This window comes from Neomonachus schauinslandi, chromosome 5 (genome assembly GCF_002201575.2).
Source record: "Neomonachus schauinslandi chromosome 5, ASM220157v2, whole genome shotgun sequence".
Lineage (NCBI taxonomy): Eukaryota > Metazoa > Chordata > Mammalia > Carnivora > Phocidae > Neomonachus > Neomonachus schauinslandi.
The window spans coordinates 138228646-138243503 of NC_058407.1; the positions used below are offsets into that span (position 1 = coordinate 138228646).

At 60.7% G+C, this 14858-nt stretch overlaps 1 protein-coding gene across 1 annotated transcript; it reads left to right on the top strand.

Moving 5' to 3' along the window:
* Window positions 1–10264: 10264 nt before the first annotated feature.
* SOX8 (SRY-box transcription factor 8) lies at window positions 10265–13767 on the top strand. The gene is made up of 3 exons (XM_021698293.1): window positions 10265–10686; window positions 12036–12265; window positions 13002–13767. Exons 1-3 carry the CDS (start codon window positions 10265–10267, stop codon window positions 13736–13738), a joined length of 1389 nt encoding a protein of 462 aa, XP_021553968.1. The 3' UTR covers window positions 13739–13767.
* Window positions 13768–14858: the final 1091 nt, after the last annotated feature.

The window sequence follows — 14858 nt, forward strand, 5'->3', positions numbered from 1 at the left end:
CTCAAGACTGCACCCCAACCCCTGGGGAAAGTGAGGCACTGAGGATTCAGAGCAAAGAACTTACCAACCAATGACCCAAGCAGAACCCTGGTGAGAACACCAGCAACTCTACATTCTGAGGATAGAGCAGCCCAGGCACGGCTCAGGACAGGTGGTGTTAAGTGGGTGGGCTCATAGGCACTCCTTAGAAGAGCGCAGGGTATGCAGGACAGAGTAGGCTTCAGACCCTTAGTGGTTAGTGGGCAAACCGTGAGGTACCTGGAAGCACATCACTGAGGTAGGCGTGGGTTTTTCTTATTCTTCACAGCTCTTTACGTATTAAAGGTCCTCTTCTTGTGTGTATATTGCTAATGTTTGTCCTGGGTGTTTTCTTTTGACATCTTGTTCTGAGTGTTTGGTTTTTTTTTTTTAAAGATTTTATTTATTTATTTGACAGAAAGAGACACAGTGAGAGAGGGAACACAAGCAGGGGGAGTAGGCAAGGGAGAAGCAGGCTTCCCGGTGAGCAGGGAGCCTGATGCGGGCCTGAGCCGAAGGCAGACGCTTAATGACTGAGACACCCAGGCGCCCCCTGAGTGTTTTGACCTATAAATTATCGATACTTGTGTGGCCAAATGATCAGTCTTGTTTAATTATATCTTTACCACCTGCAGTGTGAGCTCTATGAGGGCAGGGCCTGGCTCTGATCATAGGCTCCCCCAAATCTAGGCCAGACCAGCAACTTCTGGAACCCTTCTTCAGCCTCCATCTGTCCCCCGCCTGCATTGTTGGGGTAATAGCACACGTGCATCTTATAGTGTGAGTTTTTAAAGTGTCCCCCCATTTTTTTGTGGTGAAAAGCTCTCCTTTCAGAGCCCAACTGTAAAGAGGGACATGTAAAAGATTGGCAGGGGTGGGGGGTGGCGGCACAAACATCTTCTGCATCCTGGTAAGCCCCCAGCAGGAAAGCATGTGCCCGAGGCTCCCAGCCTTGGGGATGAGGGGGACAGTTATCCTGGTCCATGCTTCCAGGTCCTTCCAGCAAAGCTACAATCTGCACCTCCTCTCCAGAATCCAAGTGCTGCATTTGGGATGGGCTAGCAGAGCTGTCTGGGGAGAGCAGGGAGAATCCGGTGCCCCTCAGCCCAAGCCCACTCGAGCTTCCATGCATCCCCCGGATGCAGGAGGTGCTCAGGCGACAGAAGGCAAGGAAGAACAGCTCTGCCATCAGGTGTGACCCAGGGTGCTGCTTTTCAGGTGGGGACAGTCCTCACAAAGGGCCCTTTGTCCTCGGCTTCCCCTGGCCCGAGTTGTATTGTTCTCCCTAGGGAAGGGCACAATGGGGCATTGTGTAGAGCAGAAAAGGGCCCTTGTCCAGCATCCAGCTCGCTGGGCTCCAGGCTCCCTCTCCGGGTTTACCCAGGGTGGGCGAGGCCATCAGAGAGGTCTGCTGGGAGCTCATGTTCTTCTGTTTCCTCTGGGCCCTGCCTTCCTGGGAGCTGACTGCAGAGGACCAGTGAGTCTGAGGGTCTAGAACCCACATGAGAGTGGACCTCACAGAGCAGACCTTGGGCCGAGGAAAGGCTGGCCAGTGGCTCGGTGCTTGTCTGTTTCCACCTGAATTTAATCAAAGCGCGCTGGTCTATTACTCGGCCATAAAAAGGAGTGAAATATTGACACCGGCTACAATATAGACGAACCTCAAACACATCATGCTGAGTGGGAGAACCAGACACACAAGCCACATGTTGTCTGATTCCATGTATATGACATGTCCAGGATAAGCAAATCCACAGAGACTGAAAGCAGATTGGTGGTTTTCTAGGGCTGGGGGCGGGGAGGGACAAAAGTATTCTAGAGCCATACAGAGATGACGGCTGCACAAAGTCGGGAATGCGCTAAATGGCACCCAACTGTACACTTCGAAATGCTTAAATGTTATGCCGTGTGAATTTCACCTAAAACCACCCCCCCAAACCTTAAAAATATCCTATGTTGTTCCAGAATGTCCTAGAAGGCACCGTTTTTACCTGTTGGAATAGGTTACATCATTTACACCAAACTTACCTCTTCATCTAGATTAGGGAGCATCTCACAGCTTTTGAATAATATTTAGATATGGGTACATCCTATGCTCCAAGAAGTCACTCCACTTAAAAACAAAACCTTTTTTGTAAACCCTGAGGCAGCTGCAGGGCTGGGAGGCTGGTGCTGGGGAGGAGGCACCAAGCTGGCTTCCTCACCCCGTGGGCTCAGTGCCTGCAAGCCCCAGGTACATGGGGGTCTCTCCCTGGAGAGGCCTTTCCCCCACTCCAGGAGCCTGGGTGGTGGGGCTCCTAAACCTACATTTTCAAGCCAAAACTGTTGGAGAAAAAGTCAGGCTGGTTACAGAGGGATTGGTGCCGAGCCCCGCCTGGACAGAGTGAGTGAGAAAGAGCCCGGGAAAGGACAAGAAGGGAGAAAGGGAGGCTTCCCTGAGACAACCGGTCAGCTCAAGCCTGGGGCTGGTGTCACACGGACCCACGGACAAGCCAGAACCCCTGGGCCCATCCTGGGGGGCCCATCCACAGCTCCCCCAGTGCCTTCCCAGAGCAGAGGCACACACAGGCCCACAGGCTGGCGGTACTCCCAGCAGCTGCGGTACGGCTTCACGGAGGAATGAGCCCCATGTCGGCACCTCGTCCAGCTGTCCCCAGGCACCCTGGCTTGGCAGCCCCTGCTGCCTCAGGGCAATTGTCCCTGACGTGCATTTGCAGCTGTCTCTGGCACCCACAAGAACCCAGCTTGGGCCCGAACTAATCGCCCACCCTTCATTTACCCCAATTTTTCATGTCTTGACATATGTTGATGGGGGGACAGAACCCACGGGCACTAACATCTGTCACTTTTTTCTGGGGGGTGGTCAGTTTGGGCTGGTCCCACCCTGACTGTCCAGTGGCCAAGACCCTGGGTAAGGCTGGCAGGTGCAGGTGGGGGTGGGTGAGCAGGTGCTGGGCCATTTGCTGGTTTTCGGGAACTGACTCACGGACGGCTGTTCTGCTTGGCTCACCCGTCTCCTCTCCTGGCACCCTCGCCTCCCATGCCTGCACCCCAGAGGGAGATGTGGTTCTGTGTGGCCCGGCAAGCCGGTGAGCCACGATTGCAAGGCAGAGAGGAAAGCAAAAAATCACATTCCTGTTACATTTCATGGCCGTAGAGCCCGATGAGGGAAGAGAATGGGCAGTGAGGTTTTTTCTCCTAGAGTCAGATTCTGCCCTGGAAGAAGTTTTGGAAGCCGCCCAGGCCAGGGGTCACAAACAGGAGGCCTGCAGGCTGAATTCTGCTTGCAGAGCTGCATCAGTGACCAGTCACCACAATAATGCTGCATAACAAACAGCCTTAAAACCAAAAATCAGGGTGCCTGGGTGGCTCAGTCGGTTAAGCGACTGCCTTCGGCTCAGGTCATGATCCTGGAGTCCCGGGATCGAGTCCCGCATTGGGCTCCCTGCTCGGCGGGGAGCCTGCTTCTCCCTCTGACCCTCTCCTCTCTCATGCTGTTTCTCTCTCGCTCGCTCTCCAATAAATAAATAAATAAAATCTTTAAAACAAACAAACAAACAAACAAACAAACAAAAAACCAAAAATCATGGTGTCGGCCACACTGCTACCCCCCGGAGCTGGGCTCAGGCATGCATCTATGGTCAGCTGAGGTCTGGGGGCAGCAGGACGTGGGCTGGCCGTTGGGATGATGGGGCCTCTCTCCAGCGGCCCACAGGCCCCAGCCCTCCTTACAGCCTCGCCCACAGCAGCTCCACACTCCCCTCCTGACCGGGCTCCAGAAGACACCAGCATGCAAGACCCCTGATTTGGCCCAAACTGCTCATTTCATAGGCTGGGGGAGCTCGTGCCCACCACCATCCAGCATTGTGTTTTACCTTCCTGACTCCTGTCCAGTGATCCAAGCAGACATCTCATTTCTGAAAAGAACAGGTGGCATTCCTATTAGATGCTCTCCCTGAAGATGGAGCTGGGCCCCAGCAGTGCGGATGGGCCCCAGCAGTGCGGATGGGCCCTGGAAGTCGCTAGCTTGGACTGACGAGGAGTCACAGAGAAGCAATAAACATCGGTCTGGGCTACTGCACACCCAGCACCCTGCATACATCAGCTCACACAGGCCCCGCCGTGAGCCCACAGAACAGACAGGCATTCCAGACCCCTCGACTGCCCAGAGGAACCCCGTAACTTACCCAAAGTCAAGGGGCCGCAGGGGACAGATGGCATCCGGTCCTGTGACCTCAACGCCCTCCTCTTCAGAACTCCAGCGCCTTCTTGGGGGATCCCTACAACTCCCTCCTACCCTTTTCACACCCTGAGGGTGGCAGGCAGGGGCAGGCGGCCAGCACGCGCACAGCCCAACCCACAAACCACTCCAAGGCACCTCTTCTCACACTTTATTAGAATGCTTAGCCTCTGGAGCTCCTTGAGAGCTTGCAGCCAGGCAAGCTGCATGTGAAGCCCCAGGAGCTGCCTGCACCTTCGGCCCCTGACCTGAGCCTCTGGCGGTGGGGTGGGGGGGGAGCGGGGGGCAGGGAATCTCTGCCACTCTTGCTCTGGGCCTTCCTGACAGACTCCCAAGAACCATCAGCTTTCTTCCACTCTGCACAAGGCTCCCGCCTGAGGGTGTCTTAATTAAACCCTCCTTCACCAAGTTCCGAAAAATAAATACTTGGGAGACAGCGGAAATCTTTTGACAGGGTGTGTTTTAATTTGCCTTTGGCACTGCTGTGTCTCTGGAACCTTCCGTGGTGGCAGAGACAGCCGGGGCCCCTCACTCCGAAAGAGGATTTTTCTCTCTGATGTTTTTATTTCAAGCTAGCATTTGCCTTTCTCCGTCATAACTGATCTGGGGCTCCACTTCCAAGGGGTTCCCACTTGGATCTCTTGAACAAGAAGCCTCATTAAATCTGAAAGTTAAGTTCGGACGGACAAGCGCAGCTCACGCAGCCTATTTGGGCCCAAAAGCCGGTTTGCTGGAGTGAGAGTCATCATCCAACATTCTGGCTCCCCTCCTGCAAGGGGGTTGAGAAAGCCTCTCCTGGCCCTATTGCCTCTCAGAGGAGCCCAGTGACCAGAACACAGGGGAGCTTGGTGCATGGGGATGGGGCCCCAGGTGATGGTGAAGGGCAGGGGTCCTGGGGACTGGGGTCCGGGGGCAAGAGCCCAGAGTAGCCAGAAAGTCCAGAATGAGGATGGGGTCTGGGTCCTAGGGATCTAGGAGCCTGGTATTATATAATGCCCGCCTGCACAGACAAGGAAGGGAATGTATTGGCTTATGGGATGGAAGTGTCCAGAGGAAGGCAGAGGCAGATCCCAAGTCTCTAACACCTCAGCGGACTTGGTTTCCCCCATAGATGATATTGCTGCCGCTTGGCCTGGATGCCTGGTGCTCACCTCTACCATAGGAAGGCTGTATTTGGAGACCCCAGGGACCCTGCCTGAGGACAGTTTCTGGCTACAGAAGCAGCCTCTGCCTGCCGTCAAACATACACACCACGACCTGAATGTCGCTGGTGGAGTCAGGCCCCCAGGCCCAGGCCAGGGAGAGGAGAGATGGATAGGCACAGCCGGAGGCTGGGGGATCACGACCAGCAGGGGGTGAGCGGAGGCCAGAGCAGAGACCACAGCTGTTCTCCACACATCTGCGTAGCACATGTCACTGGACAGACCGTGTTCACTGGGGCTCAGCCCTCTGGGTTAAGCATTGCCCTCTCCCCAGACTTTTTCAAAGAACGGCCACAGCCAGGGGTCCCACTGGGCTGTCAGCAGTCATCCCCGGGGCAGTGTGGGTTTACTTCTCAGGAGGCTTCAGAGCTCCCAAGAAGGTGCGGAGATGTGGCCTGGAGCACATACCTGGAGGCTGGGCAGTGTCCTGAAGATGCACTAGGTTGGAGCAGCTGTCCCCTCTCTGGAGCAAGCCGCTCAGGACCAGCACCCGCCACGGGCTGGCCCACGACACCCCGGTCCTGCCGGCAGAGGGGGAGGAATCTGGGCATGATCTTCCTGCCAGTGTCCTCCGCACACATAGCATAGAAGGCCAAGGAACAGACAGAGCCAGCTCCCAAGTGGACATCAGCCCAAGCAAGGGGAGGGCTTTGACCCAAACCAGAACCTCCACGCCAGCTGGCAAACTAAGTCGGGGAGGGGTGTTTCAACAGAAAGCTTGGCCCGGAGCCCTGATAGTCTGTTACTGAGGGACACTGGACTCCTTGCATCCCGTGAGCCCCCTCGCCTCTCTCTCCGGAGACCCAGCGGGGCAGGATGAGGCTGTCTTTACGGAGCCACTACTCAGAGCTGATTGCTCATCTTTGTCTCGGACTTTCGGTTTCTGCAGGCCAGCCAGTAATTAAAAGCACCAATTAATCTCTGAGACTGAGCCGGGGTTCCCAGGATGTGATGCCAACTGCCTCGGGCTGGCTCGCGGAGAGGCCCAGGTCACGGCTGCAGACACACAGGGGACATGCCGTCCCTGGGGCTCAAGGGCCCATGGGGCCCGCCCCAGTGCCTTTCTCTGAAAGACCATAGAAACTGCGGACATGGCCTCCCTCACTGTCCAAGATGAGGGCCAGGCAGGGGGCGGGCAGAGAGACCGTCAGGGTGATGCAGGGAGTGAGAGGAGGATGCCCTCCTCCATGGCGGCTTGCAGCCCTCAGCAGCCCTTCCTCCCAACTCAGCCTCTCCAGCGCCCACCACACACATGTGCACACACACACACGGGCGCGCACACACAAGTGCACTCTTGCGGGCGCGCATGGGCGTGCACACACATATGCACACACATGGACGCACACACACATGGACACGGGCTTCCTGAGCTTCCCTAGAAGCCAAGGGGTGGGAGGGTTCGAGGTCTTCTGCCTAGAAAAAGTTTCCCGGGAACCCTCCGAGCCTGGACCGGCCAGGACTCGTAGGCACATGGGGTGCTTGCCAGCCTATACTTCCTTCTTCATAGGTGCCCCTGGAGCCTCTGCCAGGGGCATAGGTCTAGAATCTTCATTTCCTTCAGCCTTCTGACACCCCAGGGGCAGGGATATGGTCCACACTTGGCCCATTGGATCACTTCCCTGAGACTGCAAAGACCAGTAGGTGAAGGTAAGGTCATGTGGATTGGGGTGGGTGGGGGCGGGAAGGAAGAGCTAAGCAGGGGAAGCCAGGAGGTGGACTGAGAGGAGGTTCAAAGAGCTGTCCCTCAAGTTTTAAATCACGGTAGCTTCACTCTTTCTCAGATACCCTGTGCTCTCTGCTGCCTCAGGGCCTTTGCACATGTTGCCCCTCCTACCCCCCCCACCATTGAGGGAATGGTCTTCCCTCTTTCTTCAAGGGGTTGGAAGCTTCAGGTCTCAGCTTAATTTTACCTCCTCAAAAGACTCCTTCCCAGACATCCAGACACCCAGACACACACACACACACACACACACACACACACACACACATACACCCCCCTCTGCCGTGGTGAGTGTCTGGACCAAGGTCAGCACTAATGGAGGAGGAGGCTGGACGGCATGCTGGCAAGTATACAGGCCTTCCAGAAGGCCAGGAGGCTGTGGATCACTTCTGGGTGCCACCCCACGTGTCTACAGCCTGCTCTGGGCCGATGAGCTTGCACCTGGATGCTGCCTTGTGGGGAAATGCACACACATGCTTTCAGCCAGCCTGAGTCCAGGTCTGGCAGGATTTGCCCCTTCCTACCCATCCCGTAGGAGTTATGGGCTGCACATACATGATAGGCACGGCCCATCAGCACCCCTCCTGATCCCTAGGGCGGTCACTGCAGCCCTGTGGAGCTGTGGGTGGGGCCTAGGACCACACATGCCACACAACTGTGTGACCTGGGTTTGGCACGGGATGCCGCCAGCCTGGCAGTCACCTGCCCATGACCCACTGTGGGCCAGGGGGTAGCAGGGAGAGGCTGCCTTACCTGATGCCCCCTATGCAGTCTGTACTTCATGTTCCTGGCACAGCAGAGTGCTTCATGCAAAGCCAGACCTGGTGCCCAATGGTACACTGGGTGCAGGGAGGGGTGGGGCCTGTTTTCTGGGGAGGTCCAGGTCTGCCAACCTCAACCCTCCTCCTGCTTGCACTTGCATGGGTCCCCACGGACCAGTAAGATCGATGGGTGCCCTCAGGCAACCCCCACTTGGGCCCTCCCTGAGTCCTCTAACTGCCTAGTGGGGACCCCAAGTGGAGGCTGCCACAGACCAGCAGGTAAGGACATTCCCTGGCAAGTGACAGAGCCAAGGGAGACCAGCCATAGGACAGGAGACAAGAGCACAGGCTACTCCCAGAGACTATACCTCTGCCACCCTGGGCCCCCCCACCAGGGCTGTTCACCTTAGACAGCAACATCCCCCACCCCCCCCCCCCCCTGGCACCTTCCCCTAAGGCAGAATATCAGGTTCCCTGATGTGGGGCAAGCAGCAGAGCCCATCCTGTGCCTTGGGGTCACCTATAGGTGACAGGAAATCTGGGCTCCTCCCTCTTAGGCCCTGAGGTGTCCCCACAGAGGGGCCGGCATGTTTCGGATGCAAGGCTGCAGGATCCCTGGGCAGCCCCCAGAGCCGCTGAGGTGAAGGCTTCATCCCTAGATGGGCAGCCGGGATGGACAGGGCTCCAAGGCCCAAGTGCGAACTAAAGAATCCGCAACCCCGGCGCGGGGGCGGGCCGGGGTGGAGCCAGGAGGCCTGTCCTGGGCAGCGAGGGGCACGGTGGTGGACCCGGGGTTGGTATATGAGCACCCAGGACACGCTTCGGCCAGACCCACCGACTTTCTGTTTGGAGTTTTCTGGTAACAGACCAGCTTCTGCGGCGCCGCTCCTTCGCTGCGGCGGCCACTGGCCCAGGCGTCCATGACTCTGAGGAGGGCGCGCGGCTGGGGAATTGGGCGCCCTTGCCTAGGTCACCCGGGACGCGCGGGCCACAGCTCCCACTCGGCCACCCGAGGGCCTGCGGCGAAGCTCTGGGCGGCCGGTCCGTCGCCTCCCGGCGGGTTTGGCAAAGAATGTGAGCCGCCCTCGGGGACTGCCAGGCCCAAGGCCAACTCGCGGGGGCGGCCTCGGGCGGGGACTCGGAGCCGCGGCCCGGCTCTAGCCTCCGGAGAAATGTCCCCTCTCCGACCCCGCCGCCCCAAGCCAGGCGGCACAGCCCGCCCCCTTCCCTCCAGGCCGGCGCGCCCACCTCCTCCACTAAGGACGCCCGGGGCGGCCATCACCTTCGCCGGACTACCCAGGGCCGCCCAGCCGGACGGCCTCAACGCTCCTAAACCCCCACCCACCCCCCCAGGTCAGGCCCGGAAGGCCCTAGGCCCCCGTGTCCGGCCATGCCATCGGCCGGGCGGCCCTAGAGACTCCGCAACTAGGGTCAGCCCAGTCCCTGCCTGGCGCTCCCGCCTCCCTCGGTTGCCCGGCTCCTGGGGCCGCTCCCCCGCCCGCGCTCTCCCAGCTCATACCCGGACTGGGCGGGGGACCTGGGATCGCCCAGCTCCGAGCGGCGGCCCTTGGGCGCGCTTTACCTGGACGTGCGCGGCGCGCAAACTCAGGGCGCGCTGGAGGGTCTTGCCCGGCCCGCTGGCCCTGCGGGCGGGGAGCCCGGGCTTTGAGGCTACACGGCCGAGCCAACCCTCCCCTGGGCTGCAAGCTGGCAGCAGTTGACCCCTGCGCCTCTGGGTTGCGGGCGAGACGTCGGGGCTCAGGACCCGCTGTGGGGGAGGCTCTGGAGGGCCCGCCTCCACGCGGAGCGGGCTTCCCTGGGCTGGGCGACGGGGCCAAGGCGGGACCCACAGAAGCCGCGATGCACCCCGCAGAGACACCCCGGAGCGCCCCGCCGTCCCGAGTGTCCGACCCCTTTCCCTCCCCGCCCCGACTGAAAAAGCGGCCCCCGGCGCTCCGCGGCGCCGGGCGGGGCGCGCGGGGGCGCAGAGGGAACCGCTGCACTTTCTTCGGGTGGGGGAGGGGCGGGCGTCCAAGCTCCGCCCCCGGGAGCGGCGGGGCGCGCGCGGGCCAATGGGGAGCCGGGCAGGGGGCGGGGCCTCGCGTCTGCAGCTTAAAGAAACTTGTTGCGGGTCCTCCGCCGGGACGGAGCTTCGGCGGCGGCTGCGGCAGCGGGAAGCACGGGGTCGGGCTGTGGCGGCGGCGGCGGCGGCGGGGACGCAGGTCGGGCTACAGCGCGGCGACCTCGGGTCCCAGAGCGGCCGCGGCGCAGCTGAGCAGCAGCCCCGCGGGTCCCGCTGCGCGCCCCTCCGCGCGCGGCCCCGATGCTGGACATGAGCGAGGCCCGCGCCCAGCCGCCCTGCAGCCCGTCCGGCACCGCCAGCTCCATGTCGCACGTGGAGGACTCGGACTCGGACGCGCCACCGTCGCCTGCCGGTTCCGAGGGCCTGGGCCGCGCGGCGGGCGCGGGGGGCGGCGGCCGGGGCGACGCGGCCGAGGCGGCGGACGAACGCTTCCCGGCCTGCATCCGCGACGCCGTGTCGCAGGTGCTCAAGGGCTATGACTGGAGCCTGGTGCCCATGCCGGTGCGCGGGGGCGGCGGCGGCGCGCTGAAGGCCAAGCCTCACGTGAAGCGGCCCATGAACGCCTTCATGGTGTGGGCGCAGGCGGCACGCCGCAAGCTGGCCGATCAGTACCCGCACCTGCACAACGCCGAGCTCAGCAAGACGCTGGGCAAGCTGTGGCGGTGAGTGCGCTGTCCCCGAGCGAGGGGCAGGGACGGGGCCCCAGCAGCGCGGGCGGGCTTCGAGTGGTTCTCGGGGGTACGCGGGGGCCCGGGAGGTGGCCCCGCTCCCGGCCTCGGCTCTGCTCCCAGTGGCTGTACCCAGGGCGAGTCCTAGTGGAAAACCTCACCCTTTGACCGGGGAGACTGCACCCGGGATGCTCAGGTGGTCTGGGCCACAGAGGGCTGCGGGGCGAGTATGCAACCCTGAGCACACTCCCTCAGTCGCCAACAGACCGCCGAAGGCTGTGGCTGGCATGCTGAGGAGAGGACTCCACCTGTGAGTGGCCCCAGAGTCTGGAGGCCTGTCCTTCCCCGAGGAAAGGTGGCTTCTGTCTAGAAGCAGGACACAGTATCAGGCAATGTGGTGCTCTCTGGAGGTGCCCCTCTTTGGAAAGGGCTCCCCTCCACTCTGACCAGCATGTGGGGGAAGTCAAGGCAGATGGAGGGGGTGCGTGTCTGTTCAGCTGGCACATTCCCCACAGCTTCTGCCACCTCTGTGCCCCTCTGCAGAGAAGAACGAGGGATGCAGGAGGGGTCCAGCACAGGCATGCTTTGTGCATACTTGGGTATAGAGAAGCTGGACGTTTTTGCAGAAAGTAGGACTGCTGAGAACTGCCCGTCCCCACCAAATGTGTTCTACTTGGGTTTAAAATGGACGGCTTTGGGTTTGGGGCACTGGCTCCCATTTCCTGTTCCTCTCCCCATGAGTGGGCACTGGGAGTTTGCACATCTGTTCTCTGTGTGCCTGTCTCTGTCTGCTCTGGGCACAGTGGACTCCGGCAGCCCTGTGCCCTATGCCCTAGGCAGTTGGAGGTGAGTTTCTGGAAGGGTTTGAGAGGCCTGTGTGTGTTCTGAGCTTCAGTGAGGACCACACGGGTTTTGCCAGCGTTCCTGGAGGTCTGGGAAGCCCAGATACCCATGGAATACCTGCTCGTCCCCAGGAAGCCCCGCTTTGTCCCCAGGGTGTTCTCTGCTGGGTTCTGCCTCCTCCCCCGCCTGCCTTAGAAAGCCCCAAAGGGAGGGGACTTACACAGGCTCTGGGCGAAGGGAAGTAAGAGGATGATGGAGATGGAAAGGTTTGGGTCTTGTTCTAGCACGTTCCTTTGACCCTAATGAGAACAGACCTCACCAGAAGTCCTCGCTGGCCTGAGCCCCCCCCCCCCGTCCCCAGAGAGGGGAGCGCCTGCCTGGTGCCCGCTGAGGTGTGGGAGCACATGCAGGCCTCCCTGTGAGTGTCAGGGTCAGTGAGGCCCTCCCCCAGGGGCGGCATGGGGGCCCTGGCCATCCCGCTTCTGCCCTTGGTGCTGCAGCTTGCTGAGTGAGAGTGAGAAGCGCCCCTTCGTGGAGGAGGCTGAGCGGCTGCGGGTCCAGCACAAGAAGGATCACCCGGATTACAAGTACCAGCCACGCCGCAGGAAGAGCGTGAAAACAGGCCAAGGCGACTCTGACTCTGGGGCCGAGCTGGGCCCCCACCCCGGCAGTGCCGTGTACAAGGCCGATGCAGGCCTTGGTGACCCGCACCACCACAGCGACCACACAGGTGGGCTCCTGGGGCCCCACAGCATGTGCCTGCCCCAGCAGGAGAAGTGGGGGTTCCGGCATCCGCTGAGATGAGTAGGGGGGGTAGGGAGCGGGGGCTCATGCCCAGGGCAGGTAGCTTTGAGACAATCACGTGTTCCCTGATGCACACGGGGAGGGAGGGGTTCTGCTTAGCCCCCTCTGAACACTGAGGGTCTCGCAGCTTTGCCTCGGTCCGGCGCTGGGTGACATGGGTGTGTTCTGCCCTGCCTGAGGACGTTTCTGCTTCCCCTGGCCTTTCTGCTGGTGCTGACCCAGCACTCCTGCCCCTGGCATGGTGGTCAGCAGCCCAGCTTTAGGATCAGACGGACTGGGGGAGAATCCCGGCCAGCCGAGCAGTCTCAGTCAAGCTGGCAAAAGCTGTGAGCCTCAGGGAGAATACGTTTTGTGTGGGTTGCGCTGTGGTCATGTGCAGGGGGCTGGGCACTTCCTCTCCTTTCCCCCACCTTGGTCTTCACGGTGGGGCCTCCATGGCCCCAGCTCTTCCTGTAGAACGGCGCTTAACAGAATTTCCTCGGCCAAGGAGTGAGGTCTGGGTCTGGCTCCGCTGGAATTTCTGGGAAACCTACAGAAACAAAAAGCCGTTGATTTCTACCTGTGGCAGTTAGCGGGCTGGTGTTCCTCCTGGGTGCACGTCGCCAGCCTGGCTGGCCCCCCACAGAAGGGGCATTCATCCCTGAAATGTGCTCTGTCCCCAGGGCAGACCCACGGGCCACCCACCCCGCCCACCACCCCCAAGACGGACCTGCACCACGGGGGCAAGCCAGAGCTGAAGCTGGAAGGCCGCCGCCTGGCGGACAGCGGGCGCCAAAACATCGACTTCAGCAACGTGGACATCTCAGAGCTGAGCAGCGAGGTCATCGGCAACATGGACACCTTTGATGTGCACGAGTTCGACCAGTACCTGCCCCTCAACGGCCACTCGGCCCTGCCCGCGGAGCCGGGCCAGCCCGCCGCTGGCTCCTATGGGGCTGCCTCCTACTCACACTCGGGGGCGGCCAGCATTGGGGCATCCCCCGTGTGGGCCAACAAGGGAGCCCCATCAGCCTCCGCGTCGCCCACCGAAGCGGGCCCCCCGCGGCCACACATCAAGACGGAGCAGCTGAGCCCCAGCCACTACGGTGACCAGTCGCACGGTTCTCCAGGCCGTGCCGACTACGGCTCCTACGGCAGCCAGGCCAGCGTCACCACGGCCGCCCCCGCCGCGGCGGCCAGCTCCCTCACCAGCTCGCAGTGCGACTACACCGACCTGCAGGCCCCCGGCTACTACAGCCCGTACCCGGGCTTCCCATCCAGCCTCTACCAGTGTTCCTACTTCCACCCTTCTCGTCGGCCCTACGCCTCGCCCCTGCTCAGTGGCCTCTCCGTGCCGCCTGCCCACAGCCCGCCTGGCAACTGGGACCAGCCCGTGTACACTACCCTGACCAGGCCCTGAGGGTGCCGTGGCCCGGGGAGGGGGCCAGCGTCGGCCAGGGAGAACCTTGATCTCGGCAAAGACAGATGGAGCCTCAGGTCTTGCAGAAGGGGTGCGCTGGTGGAAGGAGAGGAGGTGGCGGCTCCGTCAGGTGCCTGCTGGCGTGTGCAGGGGAACCACGCTTGGTACTCGACGCACCGTGGCTTCCAGATCTCCACACTCCCTGCGGCCAGCAAAGCCCGCTCCCTGCACCCTCTTAGCGGCAACTGGCGACTCTGGAACCAAGGACAGCCTTCTGGCCCCTTCCCTGCAGACATCTTGGTTTTGCACCTCAGTGGACACAAAGCAGCCCCAGCACAAAACAGAAAGGAGGGAAGAGGCGTGGGGTGTCTGGCCGCCTGTGCTCCGAGGTCCCTGCCGGCCTCACGTGCGCGGAGAACTCCAGGGGACCCACGGGGGTCGTTCCCGCAGTTTGGCGGCATCCACAGCCCGGCGGGAGCGTGTCTGCAGGAGCCCCTCTGGGGACCAGCCTATCCGCTCCGAGGTGCTCCCGCCGTTTAAGGCTCTTCCTAGCAAGGTTTGGCTGCGACTAACCCTTCTCTCTTTTTATTTTATTATTATTTTTTTTTAATTTTTATTTTGAAACTTAAACACGTTCGATTTGTTTGGGAAGCTGTTGAAATGTATTTATGTTCTGTATTATTTTATCTTTAATTAATGAAGTAATTTGTGCAGAGTAGAATTTAAGACAAAACGGAGGCCGGGTTGCTGTGCGCGAGGGCTGGGAGGACAGGTGGTGGGGTGGGATCCCCTCCTCCCCTCCTCCCCCTTCCCCTCCTCTCCTCCCCTCCCCTTGCCTCCCCCCCCCCCAGCTCCAATCCCCCCGGGGAGGTGGCCAGGACCCCAGGGGAGGAGAAGAGATTTGCCTTGTAGTGTCTCTGACCGGCCTTCGGCTGAGGTTTGGAAGGCAGGGGTGTTGCTGGAGGCCGTCCCTGCCCACGGCTGTGCCAAGCAGTGGATGGGGATTTCCTGGGATGGGGTGGCTGCAGCAGCACGTTAATCTCGGCTCTTAGGAACCAGACGCCACCTACAAGCTGTGAAACTAAAACCTTCTCCACTACAGTGTGTAGAGTCTTAGTTT

Excerpts from the sequence above, each read along its gene's own strand:
- SOX8 (XM_021698293.1), top strand. The coding sequence starts at position 10,265 with ATGCTGGACATGAGCGAGGCCCGCGCCCAGCCGCCCTGCAGCCCGTCC. Across the intron at positions 10,687-12,035 it reads ACGCTGGGCAAGCTGTGGCG|CTTGCTGAGTGAGAGTGAGA; the intron begins GTGAGTGCGCTG and ends TTGGTGCTGCAG. Across the intron at positions 12,266-13,001 it reads CCACCACAGCGACCACACAG|GGCAGACCCACGGGCCACCC; the intron begins GTGGGCTCCTGG and ends CTCTGTCCCCAG.